Raw genomic sequence first — 22890 nt, 5'->3', positions numbered from 1 at the left:
CAGGCAGCGGGGCGAGAGCGTCGCCACCGGGGAGCCGGCTGTCCGAGCCGAGGTCAGAGTGGTGCGCCACTGCTTGGAGTGCGCGCCGGAACCGAGAGACGCATCTGGGGTGCGTCTGCGTGGAGGAGTGTGCCAAGCTTGGAGGTCTGGATGATGCGCGTCTGTGCGCTGGTACGGAGGAGCGTGCCAAGCTCGAAGGTCTGGAAGATGCGCGTCTGTGCGCTGGTACGGAGGAGCGTGCCAAGCTCGAAGGTCTGGAAGATGCGCGTCTGTGCGCTGGTACGGAGGAGCGTGCCAAGCTCGAAGGTCTGGAAGATGCGCGTCTGTGCGCTGGTACGGAGGAGCGTGCCAAGCTCGAAGGTCTGGATGATGCGCGTCTGTGCGCTGGTACGGAGGAGCGTGCCAAGCTCGAAGGTCTGGAAGATGCGCGTCTGTGCGCTGGTACGGAGGAGCGTGCCAAGCTCGAAGGTCTGGAAGATGCGCGTCTGCGCGCTGGTCTGGATGTGCGTCAGGTCGATAGCTGCGTGGGGGTCTGAAGTGGATCACTGGGATGCCTCCCGTGGAAGTCTAGGGAGCGCAGACCAGTCTCCCCCTCAGGCAACGGCGACAGCAGGCGAAGGCTGGAGCAACATCTCTACGCCGGAGAATCAAAACAGCATAGGCAGAACAGAGGACCTCCCGAAGGAGTCTTGATGTTTGAGAATATGATACGGCATGTTTACAACACGACCCCACGCCGAAACGAGGGGAAGAGCCCTGGTATTTAAAGCCCACAGGGGAACTAATTAGCCTGCCACCACAGGTGCGAGAGGTAATTGATAATCGAACTAAAAGTGTGAGTTCGGCACCAGACCAATCAAACACATAATGACAGGTAGTCCAGGTGTGGCAACTGAGAGTAAACGAGAGTAAAGAACGAGAGGGTGGGGGCTAGAGAGAGTGAGTGAGAAGGGAATTCCTAAACAGTAGGCTTAAAGAAAACAGAGAAAGTTGGTGAGCAGCGGACAAAACCTCACAGTTTCTGGTTCGATTCCGGCGCCTCTCGGCAGCATGAGCAAGACACTTACTGTAACCCCTAACTGCTGCCGATGAGCAGGTATATTGTCTCCATGCAAATAACGATATATAACATCTCCATGCAGCATATTGCGATGAATGTGAATGTATATTTTCTGTGTTGTCACCATGTAGTTCAAGTTTCTTTAATAGTTGTCATACAGAAGTACATGATTGGTAAATGATTGGACCCAAGGAAGAATAGCTGCTGTTATGCAAAAGCGAATGGGGATCTATATAAAATAATAATAATTTTTTTTTTATCCTCAAACTAAATTTGAATAACGTGATTAATCTGATTAAATTTGTATTTCTTTTTAATTAAATCTACTTCCAGCCCCTCATCAGTTTATTTGAATACTATAATATTAGTGTAGCCTAATCTTTATCTGCAACTGTAAAGAAAAAACCCATTGGTTTAAACAGAATTAATAGAAAAGAATATTTAAATGTACATTTACATTTACATTTTTTATAAAAAAAAATGTAATTTGAATGTTGATTTAGAATTCGAATGCCAACGTAATGAACGAAGGTTTGAACGTTTGGGCTCAGCCCTAATTTACAGGCACTGTGTGTATCTACATTGTGTGTATTGTCAGTTTAGTTAAGTTGTTATAGCTCACCTTCTCTCTCTCTCTCTCTCTCTCTCTCTCTCTCTCTCTCTCTCTCTCTCTCTCTCTCTCTCTCTCTCTCTCTCTCTCTCTCTCTCTCTCCGTCTCTCTCTCTCTCTCTCTCGCTCTCTCTCTCTCTCAGGTGGAGGATGTCAATGACAACGCTCCCCTGACCTCTGACCCCATCTACCACCCGGTCGTCATGGAGAACTCTCCGAAGGACGTGTCGGTCATCCGTATCCAGGCTCAGGACCCGGACCTCACCGCCACACCGAGCCGCCTCAGTTACCGCATCTCTGCCGGAAACCCGCAGAACTTCTACACCATCAACCCCAAGACAGGTAAGACAGACAGACAGACAGACAGACAGACAGACAGACAGACAGACAGACAGACAGACAGACAGACAGACAGACAGACAGACAGACAGACAGACAGACAGACAGACAGACAGACAGACAGACAGACAGACGGACAGAGGGACAGACAGACAGACAGACAGACAGACAGACAGACAGACAGACAGACAGACAGACAGACAGACAGACAGACAGACAGACAGACAGACAGACAGACAGACAGACAGACAGACAGACAGACAGACAGACAGACAGACAGAATGACAGGCACGCAGACGGAATGTCAGACAGACAGACAAGTAAAGGAAAGAAGTAAAAATGTTTTGAGAATAGTTTTTTATTGTTCATACCAGGTAAATACATACCTAGTAGGGCTAGATCCACAAAGAATGGATTGCACCGTGCTAATTGCACCCTTACTTACAATTCATTATGAATTGAAAATGGGGGACCCTGATGTAAACAAGACGAAAGTCTTTCTCTGGTCTGCATCTCCTTCTTAACAATTGTGTGTATTGAGCCGTACTGTATTGTACCCATTCTGCAATCTGTTAATACAATCTTCATTCAATCAATCAATCACTGCGCAGGGATAACCTTGGCTTCCTTCCAGATCTCGGGGTACACACCTTGCTCTAAACATTTATTGAAGATGTGACTTAATGGCTTAGATAGTCATTTTTAGCAGTTTACCATCCAAGTTGTCAATACCAGGAGATATATCATCAGACAGGTGTAAAAGCATATTTTCAACATATTCTTCTGTAACATGGTGGAATTTCAAACATGCACTGCTTTTCCCTCATGATACGATCTTTAATGATGCGATGTGACACTGTGTCCTCGACTGCACCCATGGCATTCCTCAGCTTGTCTGCTTTATTTGTAAAATAATCATTAAAATGATTTGCAATATCTGCTGGCTTGGTATGGAATTTACCCTCGGTTTCTATAAAGGAAGGATGCATGTTTGAGTTCCTCCCCATTATGTTTTTTAACGTTCTGCATCATTTCTTTCCATAATTTTTTTAATCACTGATTTTCTGCATGTAGTATTCCCTATTTCTACATTTATTAAATTTGGTTACCGCATTTCTTAGTTTACAGTAATGTTGTTTGTCATATAGAGCAGGGGTTCCCAAACTTTTCAGGCCAGGGCCCAGAAAATAAGGCGTCAGAGAGCTGCGGCCCAATGCACATCGTCGGGCTTTTTTTTTTTTTTTTTTGCCAGGCGATATCACTTCAATCCTATTAAGTTAGTTCAAGTTAGTTATTCATTTATATGTGCTATTTATGAGAGGGCTAACTTGTTGCAAAATAATAATGATAATAATAATAGCCTCATTAAAATACTATTGTTGCTTCGGTTGTTTTCAGCGTTTTATGTGCATAATCTGTTATTTAGTTTGAAATGTTCGTTGAAATAAGTAGATTTTTCGTTTTTGTTTATTTATTAAGTTAATATAAAACCATATAGTCACATTTTAGAATACAATAGAATAGAATTTTAGAATACAACTAGAAACACTGTCCTGGCCTGCTTCTAAGTTCAGTGGCCTGACAAAAAAATAAAAATAAAAATTATTTTTTTTAAATCATCTCGCGGCCCACCCGTGGCTGCTCGCGGCCCACCTTTGGGTCGCGACCCCGACTTTGGGAACCACTGATATAGAGAACCTGTTCTGTCTGCAGTTTTTTTTTTTTGCATCATCTCGTTGGACCATCAAACTTCTCATCTCATTATTCAACCAAGGTGCACAATTTGACCGGGCAGGCCATTTTCTCATTGGAGCATGCTGATCGGCAATCCCCATTAAATACTTCATAAATTATCCCAGTGCTTTTTCTGGGTTTTCTTCATGGCAAACATCAAACCATTGCACATTCTTTACCTCCTCCACAAATTGCTGATTAAAGCCCTTATAAGACCTTTTATAATTTATCTTGGAGCCAGCCTTAGGTATTTTTTTCTTCCGTACAATAGCAACTAGGTTATGATAACTATAACCAACTGTAAGTGACAACACTTTAGTGCAGTGCTCTGGCCTGTTCGTATAGATGTGATCAATGCAGGTTGTTGTAATGGCCCCATGTTTATTTGTAGCCATTCTGGTTGGTGATGTCATTACTTGAGTCATATTACACATTTTGGCAGCTAATGCAATCCTGTTCCACATGGGGCATTTCTCATTGAAGGTATTGATATTCAGGTCTCCCATGAAATATATTTCACTATTACAATCAGCTGTGTTGTCTAACATTTCACAGATACTATCTAGATAATTTCAACTGGCACTTGGTGGCCTATAACAGCATCCAATTAATATGGGTTTTAAAGTTGGCAATTGTATTTGTAACCATAAGGCTTCTATTTCATTTTGCATTAAGTCGTATGATCGTACTTTAGCTGGAATATGATTCTGTACCTGAATCAGAACTCCGCCACCATTCTTATCTCTATCCTTTCTGAACAGATTGTAACCATGCATTGCAACCTCTGAATCATCAAAAGATGAGTCCAGGTGTGTTTCTGAGATAGCAAGTATGTGTATGTAGGGAGGTGTAGTCTGACGTCGCTATTGTAACAATTCTGCCGCATGGAAATTGAAAAGCTTTCCCTTTTTGCACAAAACGAGTTCCCTTCTATCACTAACATTATTGTTTAACCGTTTTTGGTTGAAATAAAATTTGGCGATATTTTTTAATGATTAATTGCGAATATTTTCATGTTGAGCTATAGATTGTGGATGAATAATAAGCACGGAAAGGTACACCATGCAAATGTCCATGCTTTATTTGTTTTAAATGAGACGATTTAGAAATGGGCAATGGGCAAATACATTGCGTTGGACAGAGGGTGGGACACGGAAAACGGCAATGACGTAACCACTACACCTCCCTATTATTTGATTCTACCAAATGGCATAATTCATGGACCTTGTTTCTCAGACTACACACATTCAAATGAGCAAGTAACATTCCCTTCTTTGGCAGATTGAATAGTGAGTCACTAAACCTCTAGGTAGGCCTAGTGTGTTCGTCATAGGTTGACTTTTTGTCACGTTGACTTAGTCTACCTATTAGGCGATAGCTGAGGCTGTTCAACAGCGTTCAGAAATGATAATAGGGTGACAGGACATTTCTCGGCTCTTGGGTGGATGGGCGGACAATTAACTTGTCATGCCTCAAGAACGCGATGTCTCCCCTGTGTCTCGCAGCCCTCATCTCTGGCAAGAGTTCTTTCCTTTTTTTTGTCAAACTGCCTCCTAGGGCTGGGCGATATGGCCTAAAAATAAAAATGTGTCCAGTCTCTTGTTGGCTGTCTCAATTGTTATAGTTAAAAAGCATTGTAGACTACCACATGTCTCCTCTGTCTGTCTGGGGAGGATGTCACCAGAATGTCACCAAAGTATCACCAAAGTGTCACCAAAGTGTCACCAGAATGTCACCAAAGTATCACCAAAGTATCACCAGAATGTCACCAAAGTATCACCAAAGTGTCACCAAAGTGTCACCAAAGTATCACCAAAGTATCACCAAAGTGTCACCAAAGTGTCACCAAAGTATCACCAAAGTATCACCAAAGTATCACCAGAATATCACCAAAGTGTCACCAAAGTGTCACCAAAGTATCACCAAAGTGTCACCAAAGTGTCACCAAAGTATCACCAAAGTGTCACCAAAGTGTCACCAGAGTATCACCAAAGTATCACCAAAGTGTCACCAGTGTCATCAGAGTATCACCAAAGTATCACCAGAATGTCACCAAAGTGTCACCAAAGTGTCACCAAAGTATCACCAAAGTGTCACCAAAGTGTCACCAGTGTCATCAGAGTATCACCAAAGTATCACCAGAATGTCACCAAAGTATCACCAAAGTGTCACCAAAGTATCACCAAAGTGTCACCAAAGTGTCACCAAAGTATCACCAGAGTGTCACCAAAGTGTCACCAGAACGTCACCAAAGCGTTGTGCCTGACACCGCACCTCAGCTGCTCTAAGACAGCTGTGCTTAACTTAATCACTGCACACAGAGCGCAAAGGAGAAGTTAAAGAGGGTTAATTGTCCGTGCTGAGCTGAACTGAGCTGTCTTGTCTCCGCTCTGAAGCTGGCACACTGTGCGCCCTCCCCGCTCTGAAGCTGGCACACTGTGCGCCCTCCCCTCTCTGAAGCTGGCACACTGTGCGCCCTCCCCTCTCTGAAGCTGGCACACTGTGCACCCTCCCCTCTCTGAAGCTGGCACACTGTGCGCCCTCCCCTCTCTGAAGCTGGTACACTGTGCGCCCTCCCCTCTCTGAAGCTGAAGAAGTAAGGCAGGTAGTCTACGCCCTCCCCAGACTGACAGTAAGGCAGCACATTGACCAGGAGGGAATTGGCACAAGGACTAAATTGGTGGAGGGAGAAAAAGGGGAGACAATAAAATCCCATATAAATCTATTGTGTGGCCATGACGCCTGGATACATTGAAGAACCTGGTGTCTGCAGTGCATAAAGAAATAATGGCTCAACCATTTCAGAAAGGCTTTATTTTATGTTGCTAGATACATATACTATAGTATTTATTAGGCGGTTTGATTAGTAACTCTTCACAGACAATGGTGGTGTTCAGGATCTTTTTTTCCCTGTTCATATCAAAACATTGATTAATTTCACATGTTTATTTCTGAACGTTTCAAAGGGTGCTGAAATGCAAATTGTGACTGTTGTCCTACACAACTGACTATATAAAAAAAGGTTTTCATTTTAAGATGCTATAATTTGTGGTCTAGGGGAATCAATCACTTATTGTAAGCTAGGGTGAAATGCTTGATTTTAACCACATAAAATAGGAATGAGATGTGAATTATGCTATTAGCGTATTTGAGCGTCCAGTGCATTGGTTGCTACAGGGCTGGTATGATGCTTCAAAGAATAATCAATGTTACAATCCAAAATCAATAACCTAGCAGGCCATACAGTATAACTGGAAATTCCCTCATGGCACGTTGTTGTATGATTCACTTAAGCAATCAATCAAAAAGGGATATTTCCACTTCTCCCAGAAGGAGCATACGTATTTCCCGGTGGTGTTGTGTGTTATGGAGAGAATGGTTATAGCAGCATTGACTGTAAAAGAGAAGTATGGAGGAAGCCTGGATTGGACCAGGGGGAACATCGATCACGACAGACTGCTCAGTGCCCGCGCCCTCATTAATTAACACAGATCAAGCCTAACGAGCACACAGTCACACACCAGGAATCCTTGCCCCGCTTCCAAACTTTTTCCAGTGGCCAGCGCCGAGAGGAAAATCCAATAGGTTGTCTGTAAACGGCATCGATGTGGTGTTACTGATTTGGGGCTATTGTGCCAATGAACATATGAACGCATGTGACCGATCGATGGCACGTAAAGAACGGCACGCGGTACGACATCGAGCCAATGTGTTTGTGACACCCGTCGTCGGTTTTAGATTTGATATGGTTAACTTGCGGTAATTCGGTCGAAACGTGGCCGACTCTCTCCCAGAGATAAAAAGTTGTTATAGAAATGAAAAATATGCGTGTGTTCCATTATCTAAAAGACAATGGTCATTGTGTGCCCAGCTCCGCTCTGGGGGGGGGGGGCGGGGGTCACAGAAGAGGAGTGGATCTGTATTTACTGTGGTATCCATATTGAGAATGAGTTTCATTTGATGTTTTATGTCCACTATACTATGAGTTGCGTAAAAAGTTATCTGACAGGTGTAAAAACCTTGAGTTAATGTGGTTTAGTGATGCAGATAGACTGAAATGGATTTTTGATCACAGGTTTTTTTTGCACTTGCTGAATATTTAGAGAAAGCTTCGGATAAACGCACGGAAATAACATATTTATTTTACCTTTATTTTACCAGGTAGTCACTTGAGATCAATGATCTCTTTTTCGAGCAAGACCTGGCCAAAATGGTAGCAAAAAAAAAAAAAAAAACATACAAATACACAAAACACAGACAGAGACATACAGTAAAAGGCAAAGTGGGGCAAGGGGATACATTTGATGTATTTTGGCCTCTGATGATGTGCATGGTGTAGCTTAGAAACCATTGGGAAGTGATTGTTATGTTCAATTGTTGTTTTTGGTGTCTTATAATCCCGTAAGGGATGGGTCGTCAGACATGACACGAGAATAAAATGTCATTCATTCATTCATTCATTCATTCATTCATTCATTCATTCATTCATTCATTCATTCATTCATTCATTCATTCATTCATTCATTCCCAGAGCTAGAGCCGGAGGGCTGAGGATGTTCGGTTAGTTTGGATATTCAACGAATCGGAAGTGAAACTGTTTATCTGTTGCAGTTTCTTATTGGTCGCCGGTGCCGATTCATAAGCGACGCGGCGCCTTGCGCTCGCACGAGGCAGATGTTTTTGGGGAACAACAATTGGACGTGAGCGTGAGCAAACGGAATCTTGTCACATCCACTTGCGAAAATGTCTTACAAAACACTATTTAGGTTGTGCATAACGTATGCGGACATGTCTGTGTGAGCGTTTGTGTGTGTGTGTGCGTGTGGGTGCGTGTGTGTGCGCGTGTGTGTGTGCATGTCGCGTTTTAATCAATTAATTAATGAATTGCACTGCAGTGGAGTGTGGGAGAGGACAGCTGTGGTGGGGTGGGGGGCGCTGAGGGTGCTATGCCTCCTCATGGCGTGAACGTCACCAGAGATTTGTGTCTGTGCGTCCCGTGGTTCAGTGAAAAAACATCCTATCGTCCAGATGCCGCTGGAAAGTTACAAAAATGACTCCTGTAGTTTCAAGTTTCAAGTTTCAAGTTTCTTTAATAGTTGTCATACAGAAGTACAGAATACTTTTGTACAAAATGCTTCTTACTGTTGCGCTCCAGAGACTGTGCATGACAAGATAAGTATGAAATAAAAACATAGTAAAAATTAGAAGTAAAAAAAGGGGTCACAGTGTTCAGTTTAGACATATGTACAATGTTCGTAGACGTAGTTACCATACAATATACAATACTGTGCAGTGTACTAATATACAATACTATACTATATAGTGCAAGGCATAAATGGACGAGGTGCAGTTTAGGTACAATTCACAGTAGGTGTACGAGTTGTAGTGCAAATCCTTTATCAATAAATATAAAGTGTAAGTGTGTTTGTGTGATCTAAAGTGTGGAGAGTGGGTGCTGCAGTGTGTTGTTTGTTTGAGTGAGTGTGTGCGTGTGGGTGTGTGTGCTGTGTGCATTTGATGGTTGTTGCATAGTGATTATTGTTCGTTTAGCGATTATTGTTCGTTTAGCAGCCTGATGGCCTGGGGATAGAAGCTCCTTCTGAGTCTTTCTGTGCTCGCCATAAGACTCCGGTATCGCTTGCCTGACGGCAGCAGTTCAAAGAGGCAGTTGTTCGGGTGGCTCGAGTCCTTAATAATTCTCTTAGCCTTCCCCTTGCACCGCTTGTTGTAAATGTTCTGGAGGGTGGGAAGCCCCCCTCTAATTGTGCGTTCGGCTGAACGTGTCACTCTTTGTAGTCTGCTACGGTCTTGTGCAGTGCTATTCCCAAACCAGGAGGTGATGTTGCCGGTCAGGATGCTCTCTATTGTACATGAGTAGAAGTTCCTAAGGATCTTCTGACTGACTTGGAACTTCCTTAGGCGCCTGAGGAAGTAGAGGCGTTGTCGTGCCTTCTTCACAACACTGTCAATGTGTGTGGTCCATGTCAAGTCCTCGGATATGTGGGCTCCGAGGTACTTGAAACTGTTCACTCTCTCAACTGGTGCCCCGTCGATGCTGAGGGGGCTGTAGTCCTTGACCCCCGACCTCCTGAAGTCCACAATCATCTCTTTTGTTTTGCTGACGTTCAGGGAGAGGCAGTTCTCCTGACACCACTGTGACAGGTTCTCTACCTCTTCCAGGTAGGCCCTTTCGTCGTTGGCAGAGATCAGGCCCACCACTACTGTGTCATCAGCAAATTTGATGATGGTGTTGTTGTTCCGCTGTGCTACGCAGTCATGTGTGTACAGGGAGTAGAGGAGGGGGCTCAGAACACAGCCCTGGGGGGCCCCTATGTTGAGCGTGATGGATGAGGAGGTGCAGTTGCCGGCTCTTACCACCTGGGGTCTGCCCGTCAGGAAGTCCAGGACCCACTGGCACAGGTCATAGTTCAAGCCCAGGTCCCTGAGCTTGGCTATGAGTTTGGAGGGGACTATGGTATTGAATGCTGAGCTGTAGTCGATGAACAGCATTCTCACATAGTTCCCCTGCCTCTTGTCCAGATGTGATGCTGCTGTGTGCAGCACATGGGCTATGGCGTCCTCCGTGGACCTGTTGGGGCGATATGCAAATTGCAGAGGGTCCAGGTTGATGGGGAGGGAGGAACAGATGTAGCCCTTCACTAGCTTCTCAAAGCACTTCATGGCTATGGAGGTGAGGGCTACAGGGCGGTAGTCGTTGAGGCAAGCGGGCGTAGATTTTTTGGGTACAGGGATGATGGTGGACCGCCCTGTCAATGAGACAAACAGGAAGCTCTTTGGTTTCCTGACAGAATTTCATTCAGAATCAATAAAACATCACGCATTATGTAAACAATGTATATATTATTGTGGCAGATATCATCCCTTGTCACATGGCTACGTGGAGGAAGGGCAGAGGAGAGAAGGGAGGAGTTGATTGGGACTGATGAATACACCTGTGCACCACGTGATCACCCACAGCCCACAATGGAAAGACACACACACACACACGCCAAAGTCCGCGGGAGATAGTTGGCGTCAACTATCTCCTGCGGACTTTCCCTCACAGCTGATCCGAGGGAAAAAAAGACGCACTACAATTCTCGTGTTTCAAATCCAACCGCTCAGCGCCAAAAACGAGTTTTCTTGTTTTTAGATCCTTTGATCTTTTTCCTTTGATCCCCATTCTAAACACTTGCGCGGACCTCCCTCTGTCTCCATGGCAAACGCTGCCTACGTTAAAATTGCAATGACGACCGAATCCCGCCAGGTGGCAGTATCACCTATCTTTTGAACTGGGTCTCTGGGTCTTTCTCTCTCTGAAGGGGAGGGGTTCCTGCAGCCAGATGCACAAAGTGAATCAGGACACAGCAATCTGTCAGAGATTTGATCGCCTCACTAAAACCTCACAAACACCAGCAAGTTATTCTTAGGAGTGATCATAAATGAAAAAATTTGTTGGAAGCCTCACATAAGCCATGTAAGAGCATTGAGTATTATGTGGAGGTCAAGGTATTGGCTGAACCAACAATCTTCTTTTATCTTATATAATGCTTTGGTCCTTCCATATCTGAATTATTGTGTTGAGGTGTGGGGAAATACCTATGAAACCAACCTACTTCCTTTGGTTATGCTCCAAAAAATAGCAATCAGGATGGTTTCCCTCTACACTAAATCACTGGGTAACATTATCACGTCTCATGGCTTCTCCTACCATTGTTATGCCGACGATACTCAACTCTTCCTCTCCTTCCCTCCCTCAGATATCCTCGTCTCTGAGCGGATCTCGGCCTGTCTGTCCGACATCTCCGCCTGGATGACAACCAACCACCTCAAACTGAACCTAAGCAAAACAGAATTGCTCCACCTGCCGGCCAAATCCTCCCCCCTGACCGACCTTTCCATCACAGTCGAGAATGCAGCTGTGACCGCGTCCCCGACCGCCAAGAACCTTGGTGTTGTCCTCGACGACCAGTTGAACTTCTCTGCTCACATCGCAGCGACAACCAGAACCTGCCGATTCCTCCTGAGCAACGTCAGAAGGATCCGCCCCTTCCTGACAAAAGAAGCCACCCAACTCCTCGTTCAATCAACAGTCATCTCCCGCCTCGACTACTGCAACGCACTGCTCGCTGGCCTCCCGGCCACTGCCACTAAGCCTCTTCAACTCATTCAGAATGCAGCGGCCCGCCTGATCTCAAACCTACCGAAGTCGGCCCATGTCACCCCACTTCTTAGGGACCTGCACTGGCTCCCCATTGCTGCACGAATCCGCTTCAAGGCCCTTGACCTAGCATACCGTGCGGCAAAGGGAACCGCTCCCGCCTACCTCCGGTCAATGGTCTCTAACTACACACCCTCAAGACCCCTACGCTCTGCATCTTCTGGCCGCCTCAGACCTACTCCTATCCAAGCTCCGGGAGGGTCATCAAAGAGAAGTTGCCTATTCTCAGTCCTTGCCCCACAATGGTGGAATGAACTACCCACCCCAGTTAGGACAGCCGAATCACGTCCAATCTTTCGCCGTCGACTAAAGACGCACTTCTTCAACCATTATCTGAAAAAAAAATAAAAAAAAAAATCTAACCCTAACTAACCATACTGTCATGCACTTGTCCTAATAAACTAACCTACACTGTAGCACTCAACACTTTGATGAACATTGTTACTCAGCTGATAGAGTTGTGCCCTTCCTGATGGCTTGTCGTACAGAACTTGTAAGTCGCTTTGGATAAAAGTGTCAGCTAAATGACTAAATGTAAATGTAAATGTAACCAATGAGAGCTATAAAGCACATACAAATTCTTTGTTTTTAAAAGTTTCAGTCCTGAAATTAAAGGACCTGGTGGATTACAAAACTGCCCAGTTCATGTACAGAGTCATACACCACAGCCTTCCTGACAAGATATAGAAATTGTTCTGTGAGAGAGCTGGACTCCAAAGATATAACCTTAGAGGGAAACTCAAACTGGAACAGGAAGGCTATGTGTATTTCTCTGTGTGGAGTTACCTTGTGGAATGATCTGGAAGAGGAGATCAAATCCAGTCAATCTATAAATATATTAAAGAGGAAGTTCAAAAAGATGGTGTTCACAAATTATACCAGGGAGGAAGCCCAACGTATTGTATGAGAATGATTTGAAGGGTGACATGAGAGTATAGTCTAGTGTGTGTGTGTGTGTGTGCATGTGTGATTGTGTGATTGTGTTGTGTGTAGTTGAAGTATTTGCAAATTGTATTGGAAATCGTGTCATATTGTACTTGCTGAAGTATATATAATATTGCAATTAGTTATTGATGGGGGATGGAAACAGATAAGCTTGGCTTCTTCCATCTCCTTTTCAAACAGTGTATAGTTTCTGGCTGTTGTTTTATTTTCCCATTTCATTTATTTTTCAAATGTTGTTTTGCCGGTCAATGGTAAATGTAGCCAAACTAACACTGGGGTTTGAAATAAAACTTTAAAAAAAATAAGTGTTTTGTTTCGTAGTGGCGTTTCAAATAAGCCACTCTTCACAAGAGCTACCGTTTCTTGGCATATTAGGCACTGGTTTGGTGCTGGGAGGATGCACGCATATTTTTCAGTCCATTCAGCACGGAGATACTGTAAAACTGGAAACTAGGCTACTCGCTACAATACCTGCAGATTAGACTACCTGTAGATGCGCTGTCAACTCTCACTCTGACTGGGACCCGCTGAAAGAGACTGTTTTCATTCCGTGAAAACCCGCCCTACTCTGCTCTGATTCGCAGATTGTGGGTGGGTGGGGGGAGAAACGCTGAATGTGATTGGATCAGAGTAGCCAGACAGACACAGACAGGCAGAGCAGCGGGACAGTGGAGCAGAGAGAGGAGATGGCGAAGAATTTCGAGGATGCCTGCCAGGCGCGTTAATAAATTTGTTTATCTGGCTTACTGCTGCGGATTCAAGCCACGCAATAACAAAGCGCAACATTAAAATAAGGACAGCATTAAGTTGCAATAAATCCACTCAAATGAAATTCGTTCGCTCATAAAATTTGTGACATTCTAAATGTGTTTTAATGTTGTTTAATGACAATACACTCATACGTCCCGACTCGCGTTTCTTGATGAATGTCTTTTTTATATAGACACTGCGTTTGTCACAAGTTAAGTTGCTATAACTTATAACATTAAGATAAGTGTATTAACATTGTCCTTCTCTCTGCTAAGAAAGGAGAGCGTGTGTCCTTGTTTGTGTTTCAACACCTCGTTAAGTACCTGTGATTAATGCATGAAGCACACGCGGACAGACCACACCCAGCGTATAGCCCTCGCCTGTAGTCTTTCCACAGTATTGAGAGACAATACTGTCGAACTATCTAACAATAATTAACTCATTTACAAGTTGTATTTAAGTTTGCAAATAAGGGCAAATAAGGGAACACAGCAATGAAATTTCAAAGCAATTTCAAGATTTTCTGAAGTACTAGACATTTCCGCATTTTCTGACACTTGTATCTCCCCGCATTACGTCGGGTTTGGTCACAACGGGGCACAATTGCGATCGCGATGGGACGACTGGGATTATTCATTTTGGAGTACCTTCTGACTAAGGTAAAGTCTATTTTAGGTCTATTTGACGAACCTAAAACATGCTTTTGTGTCGATCACAGTGTTGTATTTTACCGAACCTAAAACATGCTTTTGGTAACGATCGCAGCTTCGTAAAACGACCCCCCCCCCCCTTGATCATTTTGTGAAGAAACATATATATATGGTATATACCTTTGATTTGGAAATATTTGGAGTTTCAGGCGAGCAACCAGAACGATTTGCACATAATGCATATAACACGTCATATCTTGCGATCTAGAAAAGGATACTGGATTATTTTGGAAAGGGGCGAATATGTAGAAATTAACTGGTTTGTCAGTGTTGGACTATAAACAATGCCTGTCAAATTAGCCATACTATTGTCTCCATTGCTATAATACAGAACACACGATGGTTCCGGAAATGGTCAATAACGCTGGCGCCATTGAGTAGAGATGGGGAAACAGCGTGGCGGTCAATGAGTTAATAATAATAATTATTATAATTATTATAAATATATACTTAAGTACTTAAGTACATTCAATAGCAAATACTTCTCTACTTTTACTTAAGTAGAACTGTGAATGGAGGACTTTTACTTTTACCAGAATACAATTTTATCTGGGTATTTCTACTACTAGGAGCTGTGTACGTCTTCCACCACTGCCACAAGTATCACCAAAGTGTCACCAAAGTGTCACCAAAGTGTCACCAAAGTGTCACCAAAGTGTCATCAAAGTGTCACCAAAGCGTTGTGCCTGACAGCGCACCTCAGCTGCTCTAAAACCACTGTGCTTAACTTAATCACTGCACACAGAGCGCAAAGGAGAAATTAAAGAGGGTTAATTGTCCATGCTGAACTGAACTGAGCTGTCTTGTCTCCGCTCTGAAGCTGGCACACTGTGCGCCCTCCCCTCTCTGAAGCTGGCACACTGTGCGCCCTCCCCTCTCCGAAGTTGGCACACTGTGCGCCCTCCCCGCTCTGAAGCTGACACACTGTGCGCCCTCCCCTCTCTGAAGCTGGCACACTGTGCGCCCTCCCCTCTCTGAAGCTGGCACACTGTGCACCCTCCCCTCTCTGAAGCTGGCACACTGTGTGCCCCCCCCCCCTCTCTGAAGCTGGCACACTGTGCGCCCTCCCCTCTCTGAAGCTGGCACACTGTGCGCCCTCCCTGATGTTCGCACCAGAGTGCTTTTTAGCAGCCGGGGTAAGGGGGGGGGTAAGGCAGGTAGTCTGCACCCTCCCCAGACCGACAGCAGAGTAGTCTACACCCTCCCTAGACCGACAGCAGGGTAGTCTACTCTACACCCTCCCCAGACCGACAGTAGGGTAGTCTACACCCTCCCCAGACCGACAGTAGGGTATTCTACACCCTCCCCAGACCGACAGTAGGGTATTCTACACCCTCCCCAGACTGACAGTAGGGTAGTCTACACCCTCCCCAGACTGACAGTAGGGTAGTCTACTCTACACCCTCCCCAGACCGACAGTAGGGTAGTCTACACCCTCCCCAGACCGACAGTAGGGTAGTCTACACCCTCCCCAGACTGACAGTAGGGTAGTCTACACCCTCCCAGACTGACAGTAGGGTAGTCTACACCCTCCCCAGACCGACAGTAGGGTAGTCTACACCCTCCCCAGACTGACAGTAGGGTAATCTACACCCTCCCCAGACTGACAGTAGGGTAGTCTACACCCTCCCCAGACTGACAGTAGGGTAATCTACACCCTCCCCAGACTGACAGTAGGGTAATCTACACCCTCCCCAGACTGACAGTAGGGTAATCTACACCCTCCCCAGACTGACAGTAGGGTAGTCTACACCCTCCCCAGACTGACAGTAGGGTAGTCTACACCCTCCCCAGACTGACAGTAGGGTAGTCTACACCCTCCCCAGACTGACAGTAGGGTAGTCTACACCCTCCCCAGACCGACAGCAGGGTAGTCTACACCCTCCCCAGACTGAGAGTAGGGTAGTCTACACCCTCCCCAGACTGACAGTAGGGTAGTCTACACCCTCCCCAGACTGAGAGTAGGGTAGTCTACACCCTCCCCAGACCGACAGCAGGGTAGTCTACACCCTCCCCAGACTGAGAGTAGGGTAGTCTACACCCTCCCCAGACTGACAGTAGGGTAGTCTACACCCTCCCCAGACTGAGAGTAGGGTAGTCTACACCCTCCCTAGACCGACAGTAGGGTAGTCTACACCCTCCCCAGACTGACAGTAAGGCAACACAATAACCAGGAGGGAATTGGCATAAGGACTAAATTGGTGGAGCCAATTCAATGCATCATGAAATATCTTCATTTGACCACGATTCAATTCTATAAATTTCTATCAGTTAATTCCCCAAAAAAATTTATACACAAATGTGGCTATAGGTCAATAAAAAAATACATACATTTTTTTTATTAAAAAACTAAAAAAAAAATTATTTCGATTATAATCGATTATAATCGATTCTAACATTTTCAAATCGATGCAGTTGAATCGTCACATTAGAATCGATGCATCGATGCATCGTTACACCCCTAATCATAAATCATCAACATATTAAGTTACTCCTGTGCATCAGTGTTACATCTACTGTATGGCTGCTTGTTCTTTTTCTTCATTAGTGTGGGTGACCTGGCGAAGCCAGGTTGCAACCCACACTATACATATCTATACTCTTTTTATTAGTGTGGGTGACCTGGCGAAGCCAGGTTGCAACCCACACTATACATATCTATACTCTTTTTATTTATTTATTTATTCCACCGATTTTGGTGACCTGGCGAAGCCAGGTTGCAACCCACACTATACATATCTATACTCTTTTTATTTATTTATTTATTCCACCGATTTTGGTGACCTGGCGAAGCCAGGTTGCAACCCACACTATACATATCTATACTCTTTTTATTTATTTATTTATTCCACCGATTTTGCCAACACACTCGTGCCAGAGCGTTCGCGCCCCATACACGTGAAAGGTATCAAAACGAGCGGCTTGCTCCAACTCGATATGCTATTCGAACTCGTAAAGTTTCACCGCACCGTCTGGCTACGAATCGACTTTAAACGGTAAAATTTCGGAAATACAGTGCAATTTAGAGTTTCAAACACTTTGCAACACGTAAGCGTTCGCGCACCATACACGTGAAAGGTATCAAAACGAGCGGCTTGCCTATGGCAACTGCGGTCTTCGAACCCGTAAAAGTTTCACCGCACCGTCTGGCTACGAATCGACTTTAAACGGTAAAATGTCGGTCCCATTGGGAATGCATTGCATTTTAGAGTGTAGCAGCTGAAATAATCTTTTTCCCCCTACCTTGGGTGAATTGCGAGTGTGATCTCAATTTTGGACGTAGAAATAAAACAAACACATCAAAACGATGACACGGCTGTCATCCCGCTCACAAAAGAAAAATAAATGGAATTGGACATTTCTATCTCAACTGACGACCATTTGTTTGAAGGTTCTCCTCCCCATTGACCGCCATGCAATCGCCCTCTAGAAATCCATTTTTTTTTAGCCTTCTGTTCCGATCGCCGAAGGAGTGCCACAATATCGCACAAATGCCACAATCTCGCGCACAACCCTTCGCCTACTCGTTGTAGTGCTCTTGTGCGAGTCACAACGCTTCATCTCTTATAGTTTTCTTTTAATCAACGTGACAATGCAGTCATGTAAAGAAATTTCAGAATATGCAAGTCATTGTGCTCATGGCTGATTGGTTCAGGCTTAACAGCTGTGAGGCTCAGGGCTCATGGCTGAGCTGACCTGCCAATGACATCATCCACTTAACCCATCATTGGCCATCACTGTGTTGCACTACTGAATTGCTGGACAGCGCCCTCTGTCTTGTGGGTTGTGTCATTGTACTCAGTAGGGATATCCTCTTTCATTTTTCATTGGTCCATGTTGACCACCTTTCATTGGTCGATGTTGACCACTCCCCTGATCCTTAGACCACGCCCCCTTAGGCCACACCCCCTCAGTGTATCTCTTGAACCGTTTGTCGTAGAGACTTGCGGATTGTGCCATTGGTCGATGTTGACCACCTTTCATTGGTCGATGTTGACCACTCCCCCAATCCTTAGACCACGCCCCCTTAGGCCACACCCCCTCAGTGTATCTCTTGAACCGTTTGTCGTAGAGACTTGCGGATTGTGCCATTGTACTCGGTGTAATAGTGTAATAGTGTGTAATAGTGTAATAGTGTGTAATAGTGTGTAATAGTGTAATTGTGTAATAGTGTAATAGTGTAATAGTGTGTAATAGTGTGTAATAGTGTAATATTGTGTAATAGTGTAATAGTGTGTAATAGTGTAATAGTGTAATAGTGTGTAATAGTGTAATAGTTTAATAGTGTAATAGTGTGTAATAGTGTAATAGTGTGATAGTGGGTAATAGTGTAATAGTGTAATAGTGTAATAGTGTGTAATAGTGTAATAGTGTGTAATAGTGTAATAGTGTGTAATAGTGTAATAGTGTGTAATAGTGTAATAGTGTAATAGTGTGTAATAGTGTAATAGTGTAATAGTGTAATAGTGTAATAGTGTGTAATAGTGTAATAGTGTGTAATAGTGTAATAGTGTGTAATAGTGTAATAGTGTGTAATAGTGTAATAGTGTGTAATAGTGTAATAGTGTAATAGTGTGTAATAGTGTAATAGTGTGTAATAGTGTAATAGTGTGTAATAGTGTAATAGTGCAATAGTGTGTAATAGTGTAATAGTGTAATAGTGTTATAGTGTGTAATAGTGTAATAGTGTGTAATAGTGTGTAATAGTATGTAATAGTGTAATAGTGTGTAATAGTGTAATAGTGTGTAATAGTGTGTAATAGTGTGTAATAGTGTAATATTGTGTAATAGTGTAATAGTGTTGCGGGTTGTGTCATTGCACTCAGTAGGGATATCCTCTTTGATTGGTCTATGTTGACCACTCCCCCGATCCTTAGGCCGTGCCCCCTTTTTGTATCCTTTGAACCGTTTGTCATAGAGACTCGCGAGAGACCCTCTCCCCCGTTGGCCGGCGGTGCACAGGCGTCACCCACACTTTCACAATTTCCCCCGCGCGGAATTGTCTAGTTCTTTATTCTTTCTTTATTCCACCGATTTTGCCAACAAACTCCTCCCAGAGCGTTCGCGCCCCATACACGTGAAAGGTATCAAAACGACCGGCTTGCTCCAACTCGATATGCTATTCGAACTCGTAAAGTTTCACCGCACCGTCTGGCTACGAATCGACTTTAAACGGTAAAATTTCGGAAATACATTGCAATTTAGCGTTCGCGCTCGCGCACCATACACGTGAAAGGTATCAAAACGAGCGGCTTGCCTATGGCAACTGCGGTCTTCGAACTCGTCAAAGTTTCACCGCACCGTCTGGCTACAAATCGACTTTAAACGGTAAAATTTCGGTCCCATTGGGAATGCATTGCAATTTAGAGTGTAGCAGCTGAAATAATCTTTTTTCCCCTACCTTGGGTGAATTGCGAGTGTGATCTCAATTTTAGACGTAGAAATAAAACAAACACATCAAAACGCAAGTGTAGAGACTTGCGGATTGTGCCATTGGTCGATGTTGACCACCTTTCATTGGTCGATGTTGACCACTCCCCCGATCCTTAGACCACGCCCCCTTAGACCACACCCCCTCAGTGTATCTCTTGAACCGTTTGTTGTAGAGACTTGCGGATTGTGCCATTGTACTCGGTGTAATAGTGTAATAGTGTGTAATAGTGTAATAGTGTAATAGTGTGTAATAGTGTGTAATAGTGTAATTGTGTAATAGTGTAATAGTGTAATAGTGTGTAATAGTGTGTAATAGTGTAATATTGTGTAATATAGTGTAATAGTGTGTACTGTTCATATGTTATTCTCCTCTCCTTTGCCTTCTTGTACTTACAAAAAAGAAAATGTGTTCTTGTTATTGCCTCGTGTCAATCTTCCATGTTTTCGCTATAGTGTCTCCCTTATGTCTCTGATCTTGTTTTGAGTTTATTTTCTAGACCATGTTTACATGTATTTCATTCATATATGTTTATGGACAATGGGATGGGAGTGGAACTTTGTACAAACGCTTTGGGCTTCGTTCCCTCCTAGTAAAAGATGTATATCAGCATTGTTCCACAAGACAACACTATAAATAAATATCCTTTTAATCCCTTTCTTACCCTTTTGAACAGTAAACGTACACATTTTCTTTCCTGCATACGAAAAAAACATTTGCACACAGTCCGGGAATAACTTTGCTTTAGCTCTGTAGCCTACATTATTTGCATTATTTTATAATAAACCAAATCATACAATTTCATAACATTTATACATTTATAAAGGGTGGATTTGTGTGGTCATAGTAACCAGTCTTATAAATGACTATTGGATTTACAGTCTTTTTGAAAATGTCGATCCCCATACTTCCACACAGTATGAATAGATAATAGATACATAAATAAATACACACAGTGCATCACTAGCTGTTCGTTATTAATTCCGCGCCACGGAACCCTTATCCGCAAAGATTGATCGCCGTTCCTCCGCCCGCGCTGTGATGGATGACGTTTCACTGCTAAAGTGTAATGTTGGTTTCCGCATGCCTCCGGCGCTTCTCACAGTGTGTTCATGCCATAAATGTAAACCGGCCGGCTAGCTTGGCGTGTGTCGAGGTGCGGCCCGTCCACCAGGCACGTGCACACATAGAGCCCAAGGGGTGCCTGAGCACCTGCCCTTTTTCAAAACTATATATATTAAAACATTTTACCGTTACGCATATAGACTGCCCTTCCAACTGAAAAATGTCAGGATAGAATAAAAATATTAGGAGATTCCCCGTATTCCATTGCAGTTTGCACGGCCTCCTCAGCGCGCCTCTCCGCGGACCTATATATTTTATGCATAGCGTGGGTGGTGATGATGATGATGATAGAAACCGCTGTGGCGCATACAGTTGAATGCTGGTATTACACTCACTGAGGGACACGAAGAAGTCAAGTCCGATGGGATTCGGGAATCTCAAATACAAATCGGGATTGGAATAAAAAATGCATTTATATTAAACAATACAGAATATACAGCACTTCTTGGGGTCTGTAGGGTAAGCACTTATCCCTCCCCCCTGAACATTTATGGAGATGTATGGGCCTTTTAAGTCAGTGATAAAAGTGTCTTGCAAGGATAAGTGAGCTCCTGCACTGATTATTATAGTTCAATATTCAATATTTGATCACCAAAACCCCCCAAAAAGCATAAAAATGGGGCCCCCCCCCCCGCCCGAAAAGGGCCCTTAAAAATCTGGCTTGTGCGCTATGTGCGCTCGGTTAAAATACACACAGGTATAGTGCCCTTTTCAGGAACCCGGGTCCGCCGTGTCGCGGCTGAGCGCGCTATGTGGTTCGCCCACTGGGGCCCCCCCTTTTCAGCCTTTGAGCACCTGCCCCTCTAAAGTCCTGTGCACGTCCCTGCCGTCCACCCCGTCTGTGTGTGTGCGTGCGTGTGTGCGTGCGTGTGTGGTAGTGAGGCATACCGTGAGCATATTCCCTTTGGGCCTAAACACAATAACAGATAATGCTCTTGACACTGGGTGTTAAATGCAGCGCTTCCTGTCAATAGGCTGTTGGCTGTCATGGAGGGGGGAGGGGGGAGGGGGGGGGGGGGTTGTGACTGTGCGTGACCTATTTTTTTACAGCCCACTATTGGATTGGATTGGCTTGGTTCCACCAGCATAATACATACTGTATTGTATTTCATATGTGGGAGTCAGCGTTTGTGATCTGATCAACATTTGCAAACTGCATACAAGGTTTTGGAATCGATTTAATTTGACAGCTTACCGTAACACGCTTGACAGCTTACCGTAACACGCTTGACAGCTTACCGTAACACATTTGACAGCTTGCCGTAACACGCTTGACAGCTTACCGTAACACGCTTGACAGCTTACCGTAACACGCTTGACAGCTTACCGTAACACATTTGACAGCTTACCGTAACACGTTTGACAGCTTACCGTAACACGTTTGACAGCTTGCCGTAACACGTCTGACAGCTTGCCGTAACACGTTTGACAGCTTACCGTAACACGTTTGACAGCTTGCCGTAACACATTTGACAGCTTGCCGTAACACATTTGACAGCTTGCGTAACACATCTGACAGCTTGCCGTAACACATTTGACAGCTTGCGTAACACATCTGACAGCTTGCCGTAACACATTTGACAGCTTGCCGTAACACATTTGACAGCTTGCCGTAACACGTTTGACAGCTTGCCGTAACACATTTGACAGCTTGCGTAACACATCTGACAGCTTGCCGTAACACATTTGACAGCTTGCCGTAACACATTTGACAGCTTGCCGTAACACGTTTGACAGCTTGCCGTAACACATTTGACAGCTTGCCGTAACACATTTGACAGCTTGCCGTAACACATTTGACAGCTTGCCGTAACACATTTGACAGCTTGCCGTAACACATTTGACAGCTTGCCGTAACACATTTGACAGCTTGCCGTAACACGTCTGACAGCTTGCCGTAACACGTTTGACAGCTTGCCGTAACACATTTGACAGCTTGCCGTAACACGTTTGACAGCTTGCCGTA

The 22890-nt window shown here is 44.4% G+C and overlaps 1 protein-coding gene across 1 annotated transcript in view; it reads left to right on the top strand.

Annotated features, from left to right (window-relative positions):
* The window catches only part of LOC311247581 (protocadherin Fat 3-like), a gene marked incomplete at both ends in the record, with an annotated part of 404408 nt that overhangs the window by 85519 nt on the left and 295999 nt on the right, over window positions 1-22890 (top strand). The window contains 1 exon segment of the mRNA XM_084338612.1: window positions 1813-2011. Within this exon segment, the coding sequence (XP_084194738.1) occupies window positions 1813-2011 (199 nt within the window).

This window comes from Notolepis coatsorum, assembly GCF_963971535.1.
Source record: "Notolepis coatsorum genome assembly, contig: SCAFFOLD_101, whole genome shotgun sequence".
NCBI classification, from domain to species: domain Eukaryota; kingdom Metazoa; phylum Chordata; class Actinopteri; order Aulopiformes; family Paralepididae; genus Notolepis; species Notolepis coatsorum.
The sequence above is the reverse complement of the archived record's forward strand: the minus strand, read 5'-3'. Positions and strand labels throughout refer to the sequence as shown.